This window comes from Garra rufa, chromosome 12 (assembly GCF_049309525.1).
Source record: "Garra rufa chromosome 12, GarRuf1.0, whole genome shotgun sequence".
Lineage (NCBI taxonomy): Eukaryota > Metazoa > Chordata > Actinopteri > Cypriniformes > Cyprinidae > Garra > Garra rufa.
Genome location: NC_133372.1, coordinates 37,323,409 through 37,341,366, shown reverse-complemented (window position 1 = coordinate 37,341,366; position 17,958 = coordinate 37,323,409). Strand labels below are relative to the sequence as shown.

Here is a 17,958-nt window from a genome sequence, read left to right as displayed (position 1 = left end):
GTTTTTAGTAATTGATTACCACATTAAATTACTCTTCAGCTTTTAAGTTAGTCGCGTTTAAACATAATCTGCATCTGCAGAGGTTTGTGGCTTGGTTAGGCGGGCCGTATGTGTTAGTGGTGATGGTGGGTGGAGGGGCTGGTAACCCAATCCTCTCACAAACATGTTTTGGACACTCTTAAAGCACACTTTATTCTTTTAAAAAGCCGTTTATTGGTGAAACTGAGACAGTTTTGATATCTTTAATGCAACTGTGTTCAAGCATTTCTCACAGGAGAATTTTTGTATGTACACCATGAAAAAATAACAAATTACATTATCATTAAAATAAAAAGGAACTCAGCATATTCTGCCTCTGTATAAAAAGAAAATATATTTATAAAATGCTGCAGTGTTCTTTCACAACTTTTGCTCATTTGAGAACTTTGTGAGGACTGGTGATGTATTCATGTGGTTCAACAGCAAAAAAATTCATCTAAAGTAACAGTCAGAGTGACATATTTCCAATCCATGTCAGTAGTTATAAATTGATGCATGAGTGACTTAATTTCCAGTGCGTCGTATGTACCTAATTGTGGCTAAAACCTTTATTTCTCACACACACATATACACACACACACACACACACACACATCTAGGAGATATAATTATTGCTGAAGCATTTCTGACAGTACGTAATACTTTATCACATTGTGATAGGAAAGATTTGGTAGGAGAAGTCTTGCATAAATTAGAGTCCTGAGAGTTGGGGACAAAACAAAGGTTTAGAGGTTGTACGCCTGCCGGATGTTGAGCGTGTCTTTCATCATCAGGTCTCGGAGTCTCCATAACGCGTCGGCCATCGTGGTGTGAGCGCCTTTGCTTTTCAGCCAGTGAGTAGGGAGACGGCTCTCCTGCTCCCTGGTGAGCCGACAGTCTTTTCTTTGTGCTGAAGGAATGAAAATTTGAAGGTAAACATTTTTATAATATGTAATTTATTCCTGTGATGCAAAGCTGAATTCTCAGTGGCCATCACTTGAGTCTTCAGTGTCACATGATCCTTCAGAAATCATTCTAAAATGCTGATTTGTGCACAATTTCTTTTCACAAGTGTTTAAAACAGGTGTGCTGTTTAGTATGTTCATAAAGACTATAATACATTTTTGTCCATTTCAAGTTCAAAATAACAGCATTCATTTAAAATCTTTTTGCATTATTATGTCTTTACTGCCACTTTTAATCAATCTAATGCATCCTTGCTAAATAAAAAAGTATTAATTTTGGTCAAATTAATATAAATCTGACCTCAAACTTCTGAACGGTAGTGTAACTGTATATAACTTCAAAAGGAATACATAAAACAATTTGCATGCAAATCGTCTTTACCCTTAAGGCTCTGATCCCACTTGCTAATAGTGGAGGATTCGGCACTGAGGCCCTCGATGTACTTCAAATAAGCTTCTGAATGCAGAAGACGCTGAGGTTTTGGAGGCGGGGCAACAAAAACAGGCGGGTTTGGCTGCTGCTGGCCTGGTTGACCTGGGACTGGATATGGTGGTGGAGCTTGTTGTCCTGGTCCATATGCACCCATCTGAGAGGACAAAGAGAGAGAGAGAGAGAAATAAAGACAGATGACAGTCTGAATGTGGTTTAGCAATACTACTAAAAGCTGCAGGAATATGTTGTTCACCTGCATGCCATAATGGTTTCCAGGACCGGGACTTCCAGCCATACCGTTCAGTCCTGGGCCCATCACACCTGAGTAGGAAAGCAAAAATAGTTTAACAATGCGCACTGACTGAATAAATACAGTTGAGGTCGAAAGTTTACACACACATTGTCTGCAAAATGTTATTATTTTATCAAAATAAGAGGTATCATACAAAATGCAAGTTATTTTTTATTTAGTACTGACCTGGTTTTTCAGCATTTTTGTGTATTTGAACCCTTTCCAACAATAACTGTATAATTTTGAGACGCAGCTTTTCACACGGAGGACAACTGAGGAACTCATATGCAACTATTACAGAACGTCAAATGTTGTCAAACATCAGTTGTCCTCAGTGTCAAAAGATGGACCTCAAAATCATCAGTCATTAGCTGCGTTTCCATTACAGATTTGCGCAAAACTTTGGTGCCATTTCATAAATGCGTTTTCATTAACCAATGTTACGTGAATTAAGAGGAATAATAAATCATGGCAACGGATTTTTGTGGGATTTTGGCTATATTTAATCGAATGTGACCTGTAAATGCGAGAAAAAAAAGTTTTCATTGCTGTTTTGCGGAATATTCCTTTTTCTAATTGGCTGAAAAACCACCTCATGTGAGCGTAAAAACTTTTTTGCGTTATATTGCGCAATTGACATTTCCATTAGGCGCATTTTCAATTCGCAATATCAATTTCCGCAATTTAAAGGGTAATGGAAATACAGCTATTGTTGGAAGGGGTTCACAAATATGCTGCAAAACTAAAGAATTGGTGGGACCTAAAGGATAATGTAAATTTTGAACAGGTTTTTATAAATTCAACTATTGTTTCTCTTGTGGACTATATGTAAGTGTCTTTTATGTGAAATAAAATAAATCGTACTCAGGTCAGTACAAAAAAAACCCATGTATTTTGTATAATCCCTCTTATTTTGGTAAAATTTTGCAGATTTTACAAGGTGTATATAAACTTTTTTACCTCATCTGTAAATATTTCTATGAGTTACATTTTCCCCAAGCAAATGGTGTTTGTATAAAACAAAAAGATTCAGTGAAGTGGAAGAAGTGGAATAATCAGTGGGAAAGTGGAGATGACAAATCATGTGTAGAAATTAGATTAAGAAAGTGAGAAGTGACACATTGAGGAAAAAGAACATTAGCATGTTAGTGGTGTTGTGTGAATGTCCCCACTCTATGAATTAGATACAACTAAAACTAGACCATGCAGAAATACAGATATTATCTAATACAAAGCATTTCTTCATTCACTAAAACCAATGTACAAACAATCGGCTCTGTTTCAAAACCAAATAAGTTGCCTTGCTGTCCAGGCAGCACTCTCATTTTTGCAACAAAGCCATGATTTCAAACCAAGAAAGTAAAACGGATTTTGTATCTTTTAAAATTTAGATTGGAGCTGGTCAGAAGATCTTCAGGTGGGGTTTCTGTCTAATCGGGGTGCTTCTTACCCGGATGGGGCATACCAGGGTACCCGGCCATGCCTGGTAGAAGATAGTGCTGGGAAGGCAGCTGGGGCACCCCCATGTGATGAGGTGGTGTGCCACCCATGCCCATCATGCCCTCAGAAGGACCCTGCATAGGCATGTAGGGCAGGCCATAATTTCCCATCATGCCTTGGGTGAGGAGGAAATAGCACAAAAGATCCATGCATTGATGACATGCAGTTGTCTAACAAGTCATGCAACTACAAAATAACAGTCATATCAATGTCAAAGTGTGAATTTTTAAATGTGGTTAATGTGTAAAAAAAAAATTGAGATCTACATATTAACAGGTTAATAATAATAAAAAAAAAAGTTGTCATGCAAAAAAGAAAAGCATACATGTGAAATAAAGAACGTGGCAATATTCCAAACCAAAATAAAAGTGTGCATACAAACAAAAAGCATATAGTGAAATGAACTGAATCATCTCTAATGGGGCACACTTTTGGTGTGGAGGAGATAGCGACGTGATTGATGAGTTGAGGTTTTAGATGGTTTAAATATATGAGAATTGTTGGAGGGTGCCCTGGCGCTGCATCTGTCGCTTTCAGCAATTGTGGGGGCGATTTGGCGTTACCTGGCACAGGTGGCATGGCCTGGTTTAGCATCCCCATAGCGCTTGGGGGAGGTACCACCCCCATCATTGAGCCGACTGGGGTACCTGCTCTTGGGGAAGCCTGCTGCTGCTGTTGCTGCTGCTGCTGAAGGACCCTCTCCCGTTCCTGCTGCTCCACCAGTTTAGCTGCACGTTCTGCGAAAACATTGCAACGTTCTGAATAAGAGAAACAGTTTCAATATAGAAGTAGTCAGCAAAGCATTATATGTTGTTCATGAAGAAAAACTAATCCTGGTTACCATTGTTAATCATTTCTATGGGGATGATGAACTGCTGGAAATTTAATAAGGACAAATAATCTTTAAAATCCCATAAAGAAAAGTCAGCTGCAGACATTCAGAAGTCACAAATGCATCTCTTATCTTGACTTAATTTGTTTTATTCATAGCAGTATGTGGATATTGACCTTAATGAAATATTTTACCTTAAAATTACTATTAAAATAACTAAATTTACTCGGTCTCTGGCCTAATCCAAGATGAAGATGATTTTTCCTTCTTTCGAAACAGATTTGATCCTATTTAGCAACAGGTGCCATCAGAATAAGAGATCAAACAGCTGATCATCACAATATATCATATATTCAACTTAAAACCATCACTTAATATAAATATAAATAACATAATCCATAATAATGCTTCCTTCAGTGAAAAAGTACATCTCTGTCCTTTCATATCAAAATCCACTAACATATTTGTTTAGAACCATCTGTGTGCACTGATCTCGAATTAGAAGACTTTTTCACTGGAGAAAGCAATGTTATGGATAGCGGTCTCTTGCTTTAGCTGGAAGAAATGGTTTGTAGTTGAAACATCTTAATGATGGATTTATTTGTTACTAACATGCAGCTTTTAACTTCACAAGACATATTGTGATGTTTTTATCAGCTGTTTGGACTCTTATTTTAGCTTTTCCACCAACATTACCAACAATTTGTCCCAGGAACTTTATTCCCCAGATCTGTTGCTGTCTGTGTTTCCATCTTGGTCTAAACAAAGACAATAGAATACCCAAGACGTGTCACTTTTGTCAGCACCCATTCACTCCAGAGCAGGGGTGCCCAAAACAGTTCCTGGAGATCTACCTACCTGCAGACTTTAGTTCCAGCCCTGCTCCAACACAGCTGTCTGTAATTATCAAGTGCTACCTAAGAGATTAATTAGCTGGTTCAGGTGTGTTTAATCAGGGTTGGAGCTGAACTTTGCGGGATAATATATCTCCAGGAACAGGATTGGGCACCCCTGCTCTAGAGAATCCATTGGTGAGCAAGTGATGTGAAACCAAATTTCTCCAAATCTGTTCCAAAACAAGCTCACCTACATCTTGGATCATGTGAGGTGAACTATGGTAATCGGGACTAGAGCAACTTCTCAGGAAGGGTTAAGAACGTACCTTCATATTCCACCTTCTTAGAAGCTTCCAGGTTCCTCCATTCTGTGCCCACCAGTCGGCTTAGCTCTCCAAAGGAGAAATCAGGGTGACGAGCCTTTATGATAGACCTCACTTCACTGCTAAACAGGATGTAGCCACTCATGTTGATCTTACGCTTGGCTCCTTCCTTTTTGGACATACCCTTAATCTTTGGCGTGGACTGTGGGATAGCAAACAGGGGTGTAAAGAAAATGTCAACTATTGTTGAATATAACAAAAACAATGGAGAATAAAAGTTGATCAACTTAAATGTAGACAGTTGATCTATCAGAAAGCAATGGATTTCTGATAGCAATAACTAAATATTCAATTCTTTCATGTTTGCTGAAAAACACTTGTTATGATGCACACATAATTGGAAAATGATTCCTATTTGAATGTTCTCATGCATGTAAAACTGGACAAAATGGGTAATGACTGAGTTTGAGGAAGATTATAGTACCTGTGGTGGCGTATAAGGCATATCCATGTCGCTTGTTGTGGATGCCTGACTGGGTGGCATTGAGGGCGTCGCTGCGGCTTCGTCGTCATCTTCATCCAGGTCGTCCATGTCTTCATCCAGATCCTCCATGTCTGCAAACTTGGCCTCTAGCTCTTCAATCTTCTTATCCAGGAGGGGGGATGGCACCTTCTGGGGCACGATGGGTTTTCTAAAAATGAATTTAGAGCAATAGTTAGCCGCTGAATGGAATCAATCATTTCAAGCCTTAAGTTGAAGTCTGGCACATTAATTATTAAAACAGCAATAAGACATACTAAGTATCTTTTAAATAACCTCTTCATATTCACAACACATACACATACTGCTAACTAAACGTAAAGTAGGAAAGTAAAAAGCACCTAAAGTAGAAAATCTCATCATCAACCACTTTAGCTGAGAGGGAGAAGCGTTTAAGGGCTTTAAACTTCTTCATCTGCTTTTCACTCTCAATGTAGCGACTTTCAAATAGGAGCACGTCTTCTTCTGGACACTCAGTTGGTCTGCAAGACAGGAAGTCCTTAAAAGAAGAGACCACACATTTCCCTGTGAAAAGAAAGAGAATATATTTTCAAAGTTGGTCTATATTATGTTTTCAGACTGAGTCTGAGTTTTTTTTTTTTTTTTTCAAATACAAGATTGGGAACCACAGTAGAGAACAGAGGAGTTAAAATGAAAATGTTCAAGCACTTAATCAGCTGTATAAATCCCATTTTTGGGAATGCATACTCTTATTAGTATCAACATGATACATTTGCTTCTGGATCTGCAATGATTTATTTCACTTGGCTGCTTTTTGTTCGTACTCGAGCCAAGTGATCCCGCACTGATTCAATTATGTATTCAGGGCTCTGAGGTGGCTAGTTTTATATTATAAAATCACTGCAGACTTCCACAAGAAGGTCTTAATTGTCCAGTGTCTTTGTGAAATGATAAGTCTCTTAGCATGATCCCAAAGGCACCAGCATGTGACATAAATGGTTGGCAAAAATCTTTTATCACAGCTTAAACACCCACAGCTTGGTTGATTGTGGGTTGTGGGTGACAGCAAACTGATATGAAACTAGAATTTAATTACAGTTACAATGAATTCATTTACTTGGTGCTCATACCTAAGATGCAAGTCATAGGACAGGTCTCCTCCAGGCTGCTGAGGAACACCTCACGTTTGTAGAACATCTTTGTTGGCTCATGCTCTGTTTCCTCAGGGTGGATGAAGATGGGTCCAAAGAAGAATGCTGCTCCATCCCGCAACCACATCTTGTCGATTCTGTCCATATCAACCATTACAATTCAGACTATTGCTTCTACTGAAATCGTTTGAGTTATTTTAGATGAATTATGATTTTGCCCACCTGCCAACTCGTGATCGCACCAGCCCATGGGAACGTATGTAGACGCAGTCACCCAATTTAAGCCACAAGTCATTGTAGTGGAGCTGTTCATAGTACTGGAATCCCGGCTCCCCATTGGCCACTTCGACTGGAACATCTTCTCGCTCCTGTGGAAAGTAATTGCAAAGGAATGTTACCCGTTTAATTCCAGAAAAAAAAAAATGTAAAAAATGTATTCAAAGTGTACTCAATCATACCTTCTCAATGAAGCCACCACTCTCTCCATCAGGAAGATCAGAAACTTTGTCTTTTGCACTGACAAACATGGAGGCGACTCTGACTACAGGTAACGTAACCTCCCGAGAGACTAGTTTAACAGAGCTTGGTGGCATTGACCATATTTTGATCTTCTTAAAGGTTTTGGTCCTGGCAGTGTAGCGGGATTCACAGACGTAGACGTCTTCAGGTTTAAAGCCTTCTGGCTGCAACTTAAAATAGTCCTAAAACAACAATCCCACATTCAAGACAACTAAATGCAACATTCTTCAAGAGCCTGTGAGGAACATATTGAAACTAAAGTAAAATCTTTTTTTTTATATACAACATTATTAAATTATTTATACATACATATACATACAGTTGAGGTCAAATATTATAAATATATTTCACATAAAAGATGTTAATTCACAAGTGAAATTAATAGTTGAATTTATAAAAATTACCCTGTTCAAAAGTTCACATACACTTGATTCTTAATACTGTGTTGCTGAATGATCCACAGCTTTATTTTTATTTTTTTGTTTAGTTATCGTTGTTCATGAGTCCCTTTGTTGGTCCTGAACAGTTAAACTGCCAGCTGTTCTTCAGAAAAATCCTTCAGGTCTCATAAAGTTTTAGGTTTTTATGCATTGTGTATTTTAACCTTTTCCAACAATGACTGTATGATTTTAAGATCCATCTTTCCTGACTAGTTCCTATGCAACTATTACAGAAGGTTCAAATGCTCACTGATGCTCCAGAAAGAAAAACTATGCATTAAGAGCCAGCGGTTATTTTGCCTAAATATAATTTATTTATTTACTATTGCCCGTAAGAAGCTACAGAAGATACTTAGAGGTTTCCCAGAAGAACAGCAGGCATTATAACTGTTCAGGACAAACAAAAGTCTAATGTACAACTATCATTAAACAAAAAAAAAAAAAAAGCTGTGGATCATTCAGGTAACAACACAGTATTAAAGGTGCCATAGAATGGAAAACTGTGTTTACCTTGGCATAGTTAAATAATAACAGTACAATACATGAACATGACATACCATGAGTCTCAAACACCATCGTTTCCTGCTTCTTATATAAATCTAGTGTTTGCAAAAGACCACCGAAAAATAGGTCAATTCCAACATAACACCGACAGTTACGCAATAGCCCCGGGATCGTTAATAGTTACGCCCCCAACATTTGCATCGCCCAATCTTCTGTAACGTCACTACATCAGTAAAACCACTGAAGGGACACCGTTAGCTTAATGCTAGCGGTAGCCTGTTACATCGCAGTACAAAAGATTTCACTTACCACATAATCCCGAGTATCACTGTCAAGCAGCTGAGCTTGTGTTGTAAGTAAGCACTCCCTCTGCATTATAACTTTACACAGAGCATATGCGATCACAGTAATGAGAATAAAATGTCGGCAATTCAAAACGGCAGATTCAACAAACCACATATTAAAAGCGGCTAGAGCTCCTAATTAAATATATATTTATCAATGTGCCAGCTATAGAGATGAGCAGCTCTGTGAAACAGCCAATCAGAGCAGAGCTCATTAATATTCATGAAGCTTCCAAATAAGGCAATAACAGAGCATTTCATTCTAGGGACAAATCCTAGGGTTGTAAATGGACCTGTAAAACCATTTGTGGAGATTTTTTGCCCTTTCCTATGCCATATACCTTCCATGTAGATATCAGAGAACAATTTAAAATATTCTCTCAATGCATTCTATGGCACCTTTAAGTATCAAGTATATGTACAAAGTTATGAACAGGGTGATTTTTATAAATACAATTATTTTTTCTTGTGGACCATGGTCTTTTATGTGAAATATCTTAGTCAGGTCAGTACTAAAAAAAAAAAAAAAAACAACAACTTGCATTTTGTGTGATACCTGTTATTTTGCTAAAATAATTAACATTTTGCAGATTCTGCAAGGTGTATGTAAACTTTTGACCTCAACTGTATTTGGACTCTGGCTCATGTTATTTACCTTTACGAACAACACAACACATTTCCCCAAGATCTTGCTGAAAGGCACACGGTTGTAATAGTCGCTCTTGAATACTTCCTTCTCCAGAAACTTGCGCGTTGCCAGATGGAACGTTTCTCCTGGACGATAAAACCAACATCCGTACATCCACTGCTCACCTGCAATCAAAAAACACATCCAATTGTTGATACAAGAAATTGGAAAAGGTTTAAAATGGAGGTGATACATCAGCAAAAAAGCAAGAGAATAAACCAACAGCAATAAAGAAAAAGCGAGAATGTGCGCACCAGCTTCATCCTTCCAGAGTTTCTCAATGCAGACAATGTGGGGCTGCAAATTTGCTTCTGAAGGCTGAATGTATACACAATCTCCCACACTGTAGGTCTTGTTCTCAAATTTGCAGTCTTGACTGTATGAGCTTTGAGGACCTGATGGCCACTGGCTTCCTGCAGCACCCTCTGCTTTGTCCTCTTCAGGAAGACCTATTAATCATAAGAGCAAAGTGCACATTATTACACTTCTATAATAGAAATTCATTACAGCAGCAAGACTTTAAAGGGTATCCCAAGATGTTACATAACTTAAAAATGCTAGAGGCAACAGCGAAACAATTTCTGAAAACATCAAAAGCAAATAACCTTTTTTTTCTTCCTCCCGTTTCAGCCGGTCTTCCTCAATTTCCTGGGGCAGTTTCTCTCGCTTTTCTTGATCTATGTCGGCATGCAGATGTTTGGATGTGTAGCTCAGCGCTGGGGTCAGCAAAATTTCGCCATTCTTGCACAGCTCATCACGAATCTTCACAAAGAAATGTTGCAACTCCACAGAATCCTCAAAGATTTCAGAATCGGTCCTGAAAATGCACAACTTTGCTGTTTATTTTATTGAAAGTGGCATCTTTTGAATTCCACAGTAAAAAATAAAAGAAAGAAATTGAACTGTGTCTTTAATGACAACAAAAATAGTTGATTTTCACACTCTTCCTTGCTTACCTGTTGAGACGTCTTGCTTTCTCCAGCACTTCAAACACATGCTCCTGGAACACATCCAGTCTCCGATAGCGTCCATTATCCACATTATTACGAATAATCTCTAAAGTGAGGGGTGGGTCCTCTGGGTTAGCGGGGTCGATGGCAGGAACCTCCGCCAAAGAGTCACTGTAGCAGCGGCCTTCGTCATCCTGGTGCCCCATCATTGACACAAAGAGGTTCCGGATGAGCTCGCGCACGAGAGAGGCAACCGACAAACCACCTAGTCCACCTTCATCTCCTTCCTCTTCATCCTCAATCTGACGTCGGGATTCCAAAAAGGCTCGATGGAGCAGCAACGCATCTCGGTATATCAGAGACTCGGGCTCGTTGTAGGTGCAGGCATTGTTGAACATAAGGATGAAGTCTTCTGCTAGCGAGTCCACGTCTTGGTAGCGTCCCTGTACCATGTAGCTGCGTATACGCTCCATGTCAATAGGACGCTTAATGGCAGCATAATAGTCAGGCAGCTCAGAACGTGAAGGCAGACGGAGGAAAACTGTGCTGAGACGTCGGCCGCGGTTGTCTGTAAAGTTGCGCACAGCTTCGTAGAGATCAGTAAGCTTTTGCTGGAGTGGGGTGGTTTGGGTGCGGGCCTTTTTTGGGGAGGCAGCAACTCCACTACGGCCTAGAAAAAAAAAAGAAAGGAACTTAGTAAATAAAAAAGTAGTTAAATCTACAATTACCGTTCTTTATTAGTGCATTAATAAAAACATACGAAGCTTGAGTTTGGGAGAGCCCATGTCATCTTCCTCTGGAGGAGGGCCAAGCTCCTTCTGTTTATCCTTGACCATCTTCTCCAAGATGTTTGCATCATTATAAACCTGTGGGTGAATAGAAAACATGAAATGGCAAGCAGACATTTCAAATTAGACTATTAGGTGTACTCAATTTTAGACAATGTTTTCAGGGTTTGAACAATTAAATAACACTGCTGTAGATCTCATTCTTATGATAGACATATTTGTAAAAGGTAATGAGCAACTAAAGATAGACAGACATTCAGGGTAGGCAAGATTTTAATAGTTTTGAAAGATGTTTCTTTTCTTATGCCTATCAAGGCTGCAATTTTGTTGAAAAAAAAAAAAAAAAAAAAAAAAAACAACATAGTACAATTATATTGTGATATTATTGTAACAATTTAAAATAACTTTTTTTTTACATTTTAATATATTTTACAATGCTAATTATTCCGGTGATGCTAAGCTGAATTTTTAGCAGCCATTACTCCAGTCTTTAGTGTCACATGATCCTTTAGAAATCGTTTTACACTTCCAGTCAAACGTTTTTGGACATTACGTTTTTAAAGAAGTCTCTTCTGCTCACCAAGCCTGCATTTATTTGATCCAACGTACAGCAAAAACAGTACAATTTTGAAATATTTCTACTATTTTAAATAACTCTTTGTTTTCCATTTGAATACATTTTAAAATGTAATGTATTGCTGTAATTTCAAAGCAAATCATTTATCAAAGTCACAAGATCCTTCAGAATTCATTCTAATATTCTGATTTGCCACTCAAAAAAACATTTATTATTAGTAGATATTACTAGAAATTTCAAGTTTCTTTAATAAATAGGAAGTTCAGAAGAACAGTATTTATCTGAATAGAAATCTTTTGTAACAAATGTATTTATCATCACTTTTGCTAAATTTAAAGCATCCTTGTTAAATAAAATTATTATTCTTTTAATTATTTTAAATATTGACGATAATAAATGTTTCTTGAACAGCAAATCAGCATATTAGAATGATTTCTGAAGGATCATGTGACAGTGAAGACTGGAGTAAAGATACTGAAAATGTAGCTTTGATCACAGCAATAAATGACATTTTAAAATATATCCAAATAGTAAGCAGTTAATATAGATAGTAAAAATATTTCAAAATTTTACTGCTTTTATTTGGATCAAATACAGTCCAAAAGCTTTTGACTGATATTGTAATATGCTGATTTGATGCTCAAAAAAAAAACATTTCATATTACCATCAACATTAAAATTATATTTACTGCTTAATATTTTAAGTCATTGTCATTTTTTGATCAATTTAATGCCTCCATGTGAAATAAAGTATTCATTTCTTTCAAGAAAACAATCTTACTGACCCCAAACTTTTGAACAGTAGTGTATTACAACTTAGCATTCAGCTCAAGTAAAGTAATGACACCCACCTGAGATCCCTCCTCATTATAGTGGCGGGCATTGCGAAACATAAGCTTCATGTCATCCATAAGTGCCTCCTCATTGTTATAACGCTCAGTGCGTATATTGTTCTCAATGGTACGCAGGTCCATTGGATCTTGGATGATCTGATAGTAGTCTGGGTAATCCTTCTTAGAGGGCTTCACCATGAAGAGATCACAGAGGCGCCGTCCACTGCCTGTCTCACGTGCCTCAGTCACTGCAGCATACAGCATCTTCATTCGGTTTTTCTTGGTATTCTTCTTGTGGCTTTAAGGACCAGATAATAACAGCAATAAAAAAAATTATGTTAAAAACATACTACTAATTTCAAATCATATAGGTGAGAAAAAAAAAAAAACACAAGTGAGATTATTTATAAAAAAAAAAAAAAAAAAAAAAAAAAAAAAAAAAATCACCTTTTCCTTTTACCACTTCCCAAATCAGAATTTGCAGTAGACACATCTCCTTCGTCATCATCTCGAAGCTCTCTTTTCTTTTGCTAGGATACAAATTCAACCAAACATAATAATCCTCTTTTGTCATTTCCCTGAAACATTAGGACATACTTGCAATAGGTTTCAGAGAAGATGTTTAGTTCTTGAAACTGACTGACCTGCATTATTTGCTGTAACCTCTGTGCACGTTTGTATATGGTGGAGTTGGGCATGTTGTAGCGTTTAGCATTCTCAAACATTAACGTGAGGTCAGCCTCCATCTGCTCAACTCCTTCATAATCCCCATTCTTCATCTTATCCCTATAAAGAATATAAAATATGGATAGAGTGTGAAAATTTAGACTGTTTTCAAAGTTTACAGTTCAAATCAGCAGATATATCATGTGGGTTATCCACACCTGATCTGTTGCAGGGAGATTGGGTTTTTGATCTGATGGTAGTAGTCTGGGTATTCCCTTCGCACTGGAAGTTGGAGGAAGGGTTCAGCGAGAAGCAACCCCTGAATGCTTCGGGCTCCTCGCACTGACTGGTACAACAGTAAGATTGGGTCACCTGCACTGAGACCACAATCTGTCTCCGATTCTCCAGTGTCATAACGTATAGTGCCTGAGACAAAAAATAAGGACAGATAAAAGGTACTTCAAAGAACAATCCTTCAGTGGCAGACCTTGCAAATGTATTTTTAAATAAGTAGAGTTGGCAGACTCTCTGAAATAGAGAGATCTTAGACTAAGGGAACTGTGGATATGTACCTGTGAGAATAGAGTCTTCATCACTTTCAGATCCAGCCTGAAGAGCCATAGTGATGGCAGACAGCCGGTCACCCTGAGCAGACCTCCGATTCCTAGCAAAAAACAACATGTTATAGACTAAAAAAAAAGCATCTTTAAAGCAAACAGTTGAGGAAAAGAAGAATTACCTGATGCGCAGGCTAGATTTAGTCGGTTCAGCCTGCTCAATCTCAGTCTTTCTCTGGGCAAATACCTTCTTGATTGTGTTAGCATCCTTTGAAAAGAAAAAAATGAGTTTATACATGTTGCGTACAAGGAGTTGAATGTTTATGATGAATAGAGAACAAGGGGATAAAGTGTGCACACCTTGAAAACTTGTGACCCTGGCTCATTGTAAGTTTTGGCATTTTTTGTCAAAAGATCAATGTCCTTGGCCATGGCATTGATGGATTTGTAATGTCCTGCCTAAAAACAGAACAAAGTATTACTATTATTCAGCTTATTTTGCAACATGGAAGTAAGCCATTTCATGCCAATACTAGAGATTTCTCATTTATTTCGTAAACAACTAGAAGAATAAAGTGCTAAAAGTGCCAAGTACCTGTATCCTCTGAGCCACAGCGCGCAGATCAATTGGTTCTTTTATTACGGCATAATAGTCTGGATAATGCTGTAAAAAGGAAGAAATGAGAACTTAAGTCAGATTTGATTAAAGTAACAAACTAGCCTGACATTAAGGGACTACACGAACATGGGTCTCACCAATTTGGAGGGAAGTTTTTGGAATAGCTCACTAACAAGCCTCCCTGAGGAATCAGTGCATGATACTATGGCCTCCAAGAGCTGCTCCAGTATGGCTTTTAGATAGCTTGGTGGTCTCTGTTGAGCAAAGACACATTAATAATAATCATAAAAGAAACCACGAAACATCCATGAACACAAACGGAAAAAAAGCTGTCAATTTTCTTTACCTCCTCCTCCATGGAAGCACTAGGGTTTTCCCCATCGTCACCTTCTTCATCATCTTCAGCATCCTCTCCTTCGGCTCCCTGTAGCAGTTCATTCTTGGTAGACAGGAAGACGTTCAAAAGCCTGCAGGCAGCTCTGTACTCTACACTGTCAGCCTGTTGTAAGAGACCCACAGATATATTAGCATTTCTGAGTTGACGGTGTCTATGATGCTGAACAGTTTTACTTGTGCATCTGCTATGCTGATAGCATTTATAGCTAACCAGTAGTCTAAAATAAAAGGAGAGACTGAGCAGATTCATGTGCCAGAATCTTCAGTGTTACATGTAAATATAAATGCGAACTCACTTGATAGTAAGCTTTGGTGTTATTAATAAGCAGATGAAAGTCAGCGGAGAACTGCTCTACATCCTGGTATTCCTCTGCCCTGAGCTTCTGCTGTATTTTCATCATGTCTATGGGCTGGCTCACCACTTCATAATAGTCAGGCTGATTTCTAAAACAAGAAAAAGAGGCAGAAAGGGTGGAGGCGGAGGTTAGCGTCAATTGCATTTATTAAACTGAGTATGGTTTATTTCATTGCATTGTAAAATTGATCAAAAAAGAAAAGAAAAAAGAATTACACAGAATGCATTTCTTATGCATTAATATTCTGAATTAAGAGTTTATTTTTGTATACTTTTTTATTTTTATTAGTTTTTTAATGTTTTTTAAAGAAGCATCTTCAGCTCACCAAGCCTGCATTTATTTGATCCAAAGTTCAGCAAAAACAGTACAATTTTGAAATATTTGTACCATTTAAAACAACTGTTTTCTATTTGAATGTATTTTAAAATGTAATTTATTCCTGTGATTTCAAAGCTGAATTTTTCCAGTCACATGATCCTTCAGAAATCATTCTAATATTCTGATTTGCTGCTCAAAAAACATTTATTGTTATGTTGAAAACAGCAGGATTTTTTCAGGTTTCCTTAATTATTAAAAAGTTCAGAAGAACAGCATTTATATGAAAAACAAAGCTTTTTTTTAACATTATAAATGTCTTTATCATCACTTTTTATAAATCTAAAGCATCCTTGCTAAATAAAAGTATTAATATCTATCATTTCTTTCCTCCCTAAAAAAAAACACTGACTCCAAGCTTGACTTCATTAAACTCAGAATGGTTTATTTCTTCACACTATAAAATTCATTTAAAAAAAGAATTACACAAAATTAATTACTTTAAGAACTAGAAGTGATTACTAATTTTACTTTTATGCACATATTATTTAATAAATAATATTGAGCCAGTTGAAAAGCTGAGCCAATGAAATATAAATATTGTATGTATTATCATTTGGAATTAGATTTTATTTTTATATTCTCCATATTTTCCATTTATTTGTATAAATATGTATTTATTTTAAAGTTTTAACTTTTTTTAAATTGTATTAGTTTTCTTTTTTATGTTGATGTTAAATAACATTTATTGTTAATAATTTTTTTTTTTTACAAAGTTTTATATTTTAGACTATTAACAAAATGAAGAATATTATACAGCACAATGTTTTTTTTCTAATAAAAATAAATATAATTGTAAAATACATATATCAGATATAATAATACATTATAAATAAATATAACTGATGTAATTTAAATTTCATTTTTAACTAATGTATACTCTATTTTATTTCCATTAATGTTCATTTTATTACAGGTACTACAAATTATATGATTTTAGTTGTAGTTGATTATAATAACCCTGAGCAGGACTAGACAATAAAGTAAATGCAGCCATTAACTCCAACATTAAGTTTTATGATTTTACTCCATTTAGAAATGTTTAAAATATTATATTTTTTTTTTTTTTAAACTGCAAGTGTGTCTAAATATTTGAATGACAAATACATTAAAAGACAAGGAATAGACTTGTACCTCCTCTTTGGTGCACGAACAAAGAGCTCACAGATCTGTCTGCCTTGGTCATCTTTGTAATCTCTGACAGTATTGTACAATTCATGGCACACAGCAATCTAAAGAAGTGATAAAGTCCAAGATAAGTGTATGATGTAAACAGATCTATGACCAAACTGTGCTAAACCAAGTTAGTTGAATATACTAAACACCATGTACTCACTTGATCAACAGAAGGAGCAGTGGAAGCTCTCCTCCTCTTCCATCCACTGACTGGGGTGGATGAGGTGGCATCATCAAAGTCTCCTCCGCTGGCACTGCTGGAGGGAGAGGTGGCTCGTCTTCTCTTGGAGCCCATTGAAATGGTACCTGTTGACCAACAAACATCCTTTTAGACTCAGGGCTTTCGACTAATTCATTTCCGTGACTTGTTTTGATTAAAAAAATTAATGCTATTTGTATGTCAGGTAGAAATCCTTAATAGCTATACATTTGCACCAACCTACTGTTAGACAAAAAACGCCTTCACATCTGAATGCAATTGCTCAGAAAAAGCGGAATATTACAGTAGAATAATAAGGAAGTCTTACAATCACCATCACAGATTTTCATGATTTTAAAGATGGCATTACATATCCAAAGTTATTTTGGCTCACCATATATAATGTTCACATAACAAATGTTGTTTACAATATCTATATGAGCTACTAAACATAAACAAACTACAGTTGACCCGCTTAATGGAGGACAAAGGGAACCTTGGAGATTAATTCATCACCCATATATACATTCTTTCATACCAGCTTCAAAGTAAGCCTATAACAGAAGAGATTATGCTTTGGACTACATGCATTTACAGTGTTATGTGAAATAGCATACTTAGCCGCGTGCTAATCTTCCGGTAAACAATCCCAAACCGCCAACAGCCAATCGACGTTCCGTGTTTCAGTCAAACAAAAGAGCGGTCTCGTAGTGTGCTCTCCTACTCACTCACGTCTGTATAAAAGCGCACTTCGGTTTCTTACATTAATCTCGCTGAGGTCTATAAACGTATTCGGGAAGAAAAGGTTTTAGAAATACGCTAACCTACCCGTATTAAAATCGCGACTTTATTGGCGCAGTTAGGAATTATCCCTCAGTAACAACAGCGGTAACTGTTAGCCAGCAAGCAAGTAGCGTTGATAGCTAACGAAGTCCCGCCTCCTTCGTCATACCAAACCGGAAGTACATTTAAGAAGCCCCTCCCTACTTCCGAAAATGTAGAAAATGAAAACAAACGGCATTCGAAATAAGATACACATTTACAAGAGATTTAATGTTTTATTTAAAAAAACAGAATTACAACGTAACGTTAATTAAACTTAATATATCCACATAGTCA

The 17,958-nt window shown here is 37.0% G+C and overlaps 1 protein-coding gene across 2 annotated transcripts; it reads right to left on the bottom strand.

Moving 5' to 3' along the window:
• Positions 1-211: 211 nt before the first annotated feature.
• Positions 212-17,750, bottom strand: pbrm1l (polybromo 1, like). Of its 2 annotated transcripts, none has more exons than XM_073852195.1 (30): positions 17,457-17,750; positions 16,801-16,946; positions 16,599-16,696; positions 15,030-15,177; positions 14,684-14,836; positions 14,475-14,591; positions 14,314-14,382; positions 14,079-14,177; positions 13,901-13,986; positions 13,734-13,825; positions 13,380-13,587; positions 13,140-13,281; positions 12,943-13,025; positions 12,514-12,793; positions 11,058-11,163; positions 10,304-10,967; positions 9,953-10,164; positions 9,602-9,796; positions 9,315-9,472; positions 7,311-7,553; positions 7,075-7,220; positions 6,832-6,989; positions 6,082-6,265; positions 5,684-5,891; positions 5,203-5,401; positions 3,772-3,945; positions 3,159-3,323; positions 1,670-1,737; positions 1,366-1,570; positions 212-928 (listed from the first exon to the last, which is right to left on the bottom strand). In XM_073852195.1, the coding sequence occupies exons 2-30, from the start codon at positions 16,933-16,935 to the stop codon at positions 765-767; spliced, it is 4,959 nt and encodes a 1,652-aa protein (XP_073708296.1). In that variant the 5' UTR covers positions 16,936-16,946; positions 17,457-17,750; the 3' UTR covers positions 212-764. The 2 variants fall into 2 exon arrangements, with proteins under 2 accessions (XP_073708296.1, XP_073708297.1); XM_073852196.1 differs by having other exon boundaries at positions 3,856-3,945.
• Between the last annotated feature and the right edge of the window lie 208 nt (positions 17,751-17,958).

Excerpts from the sequence above, each read along its gene's own strand:
- pbrm1l (XM_073852195.1), bottom strand. The coding sequence starts at position 16,935 with ATGGGCTCCAAGAGAAGACGAGCCACCTCTCCCTCCAGCAGTGCCAGC. Across the intron at positions 14,592-14,683 it reads GTGCTTCCATGGAGGAGGAG|AGACCACCAAGCTATCTAAA; the intron begins GTAAAGAAAATT and ends TTTGCTCAACAG. Across the intron at positions 13,588-13,733 it reads TGAAGACTCTATTCTCACAG|GCACTATACGTTATGACACT; the intron begins GTACATATCCAC and ends TTTTTGTCTCAG.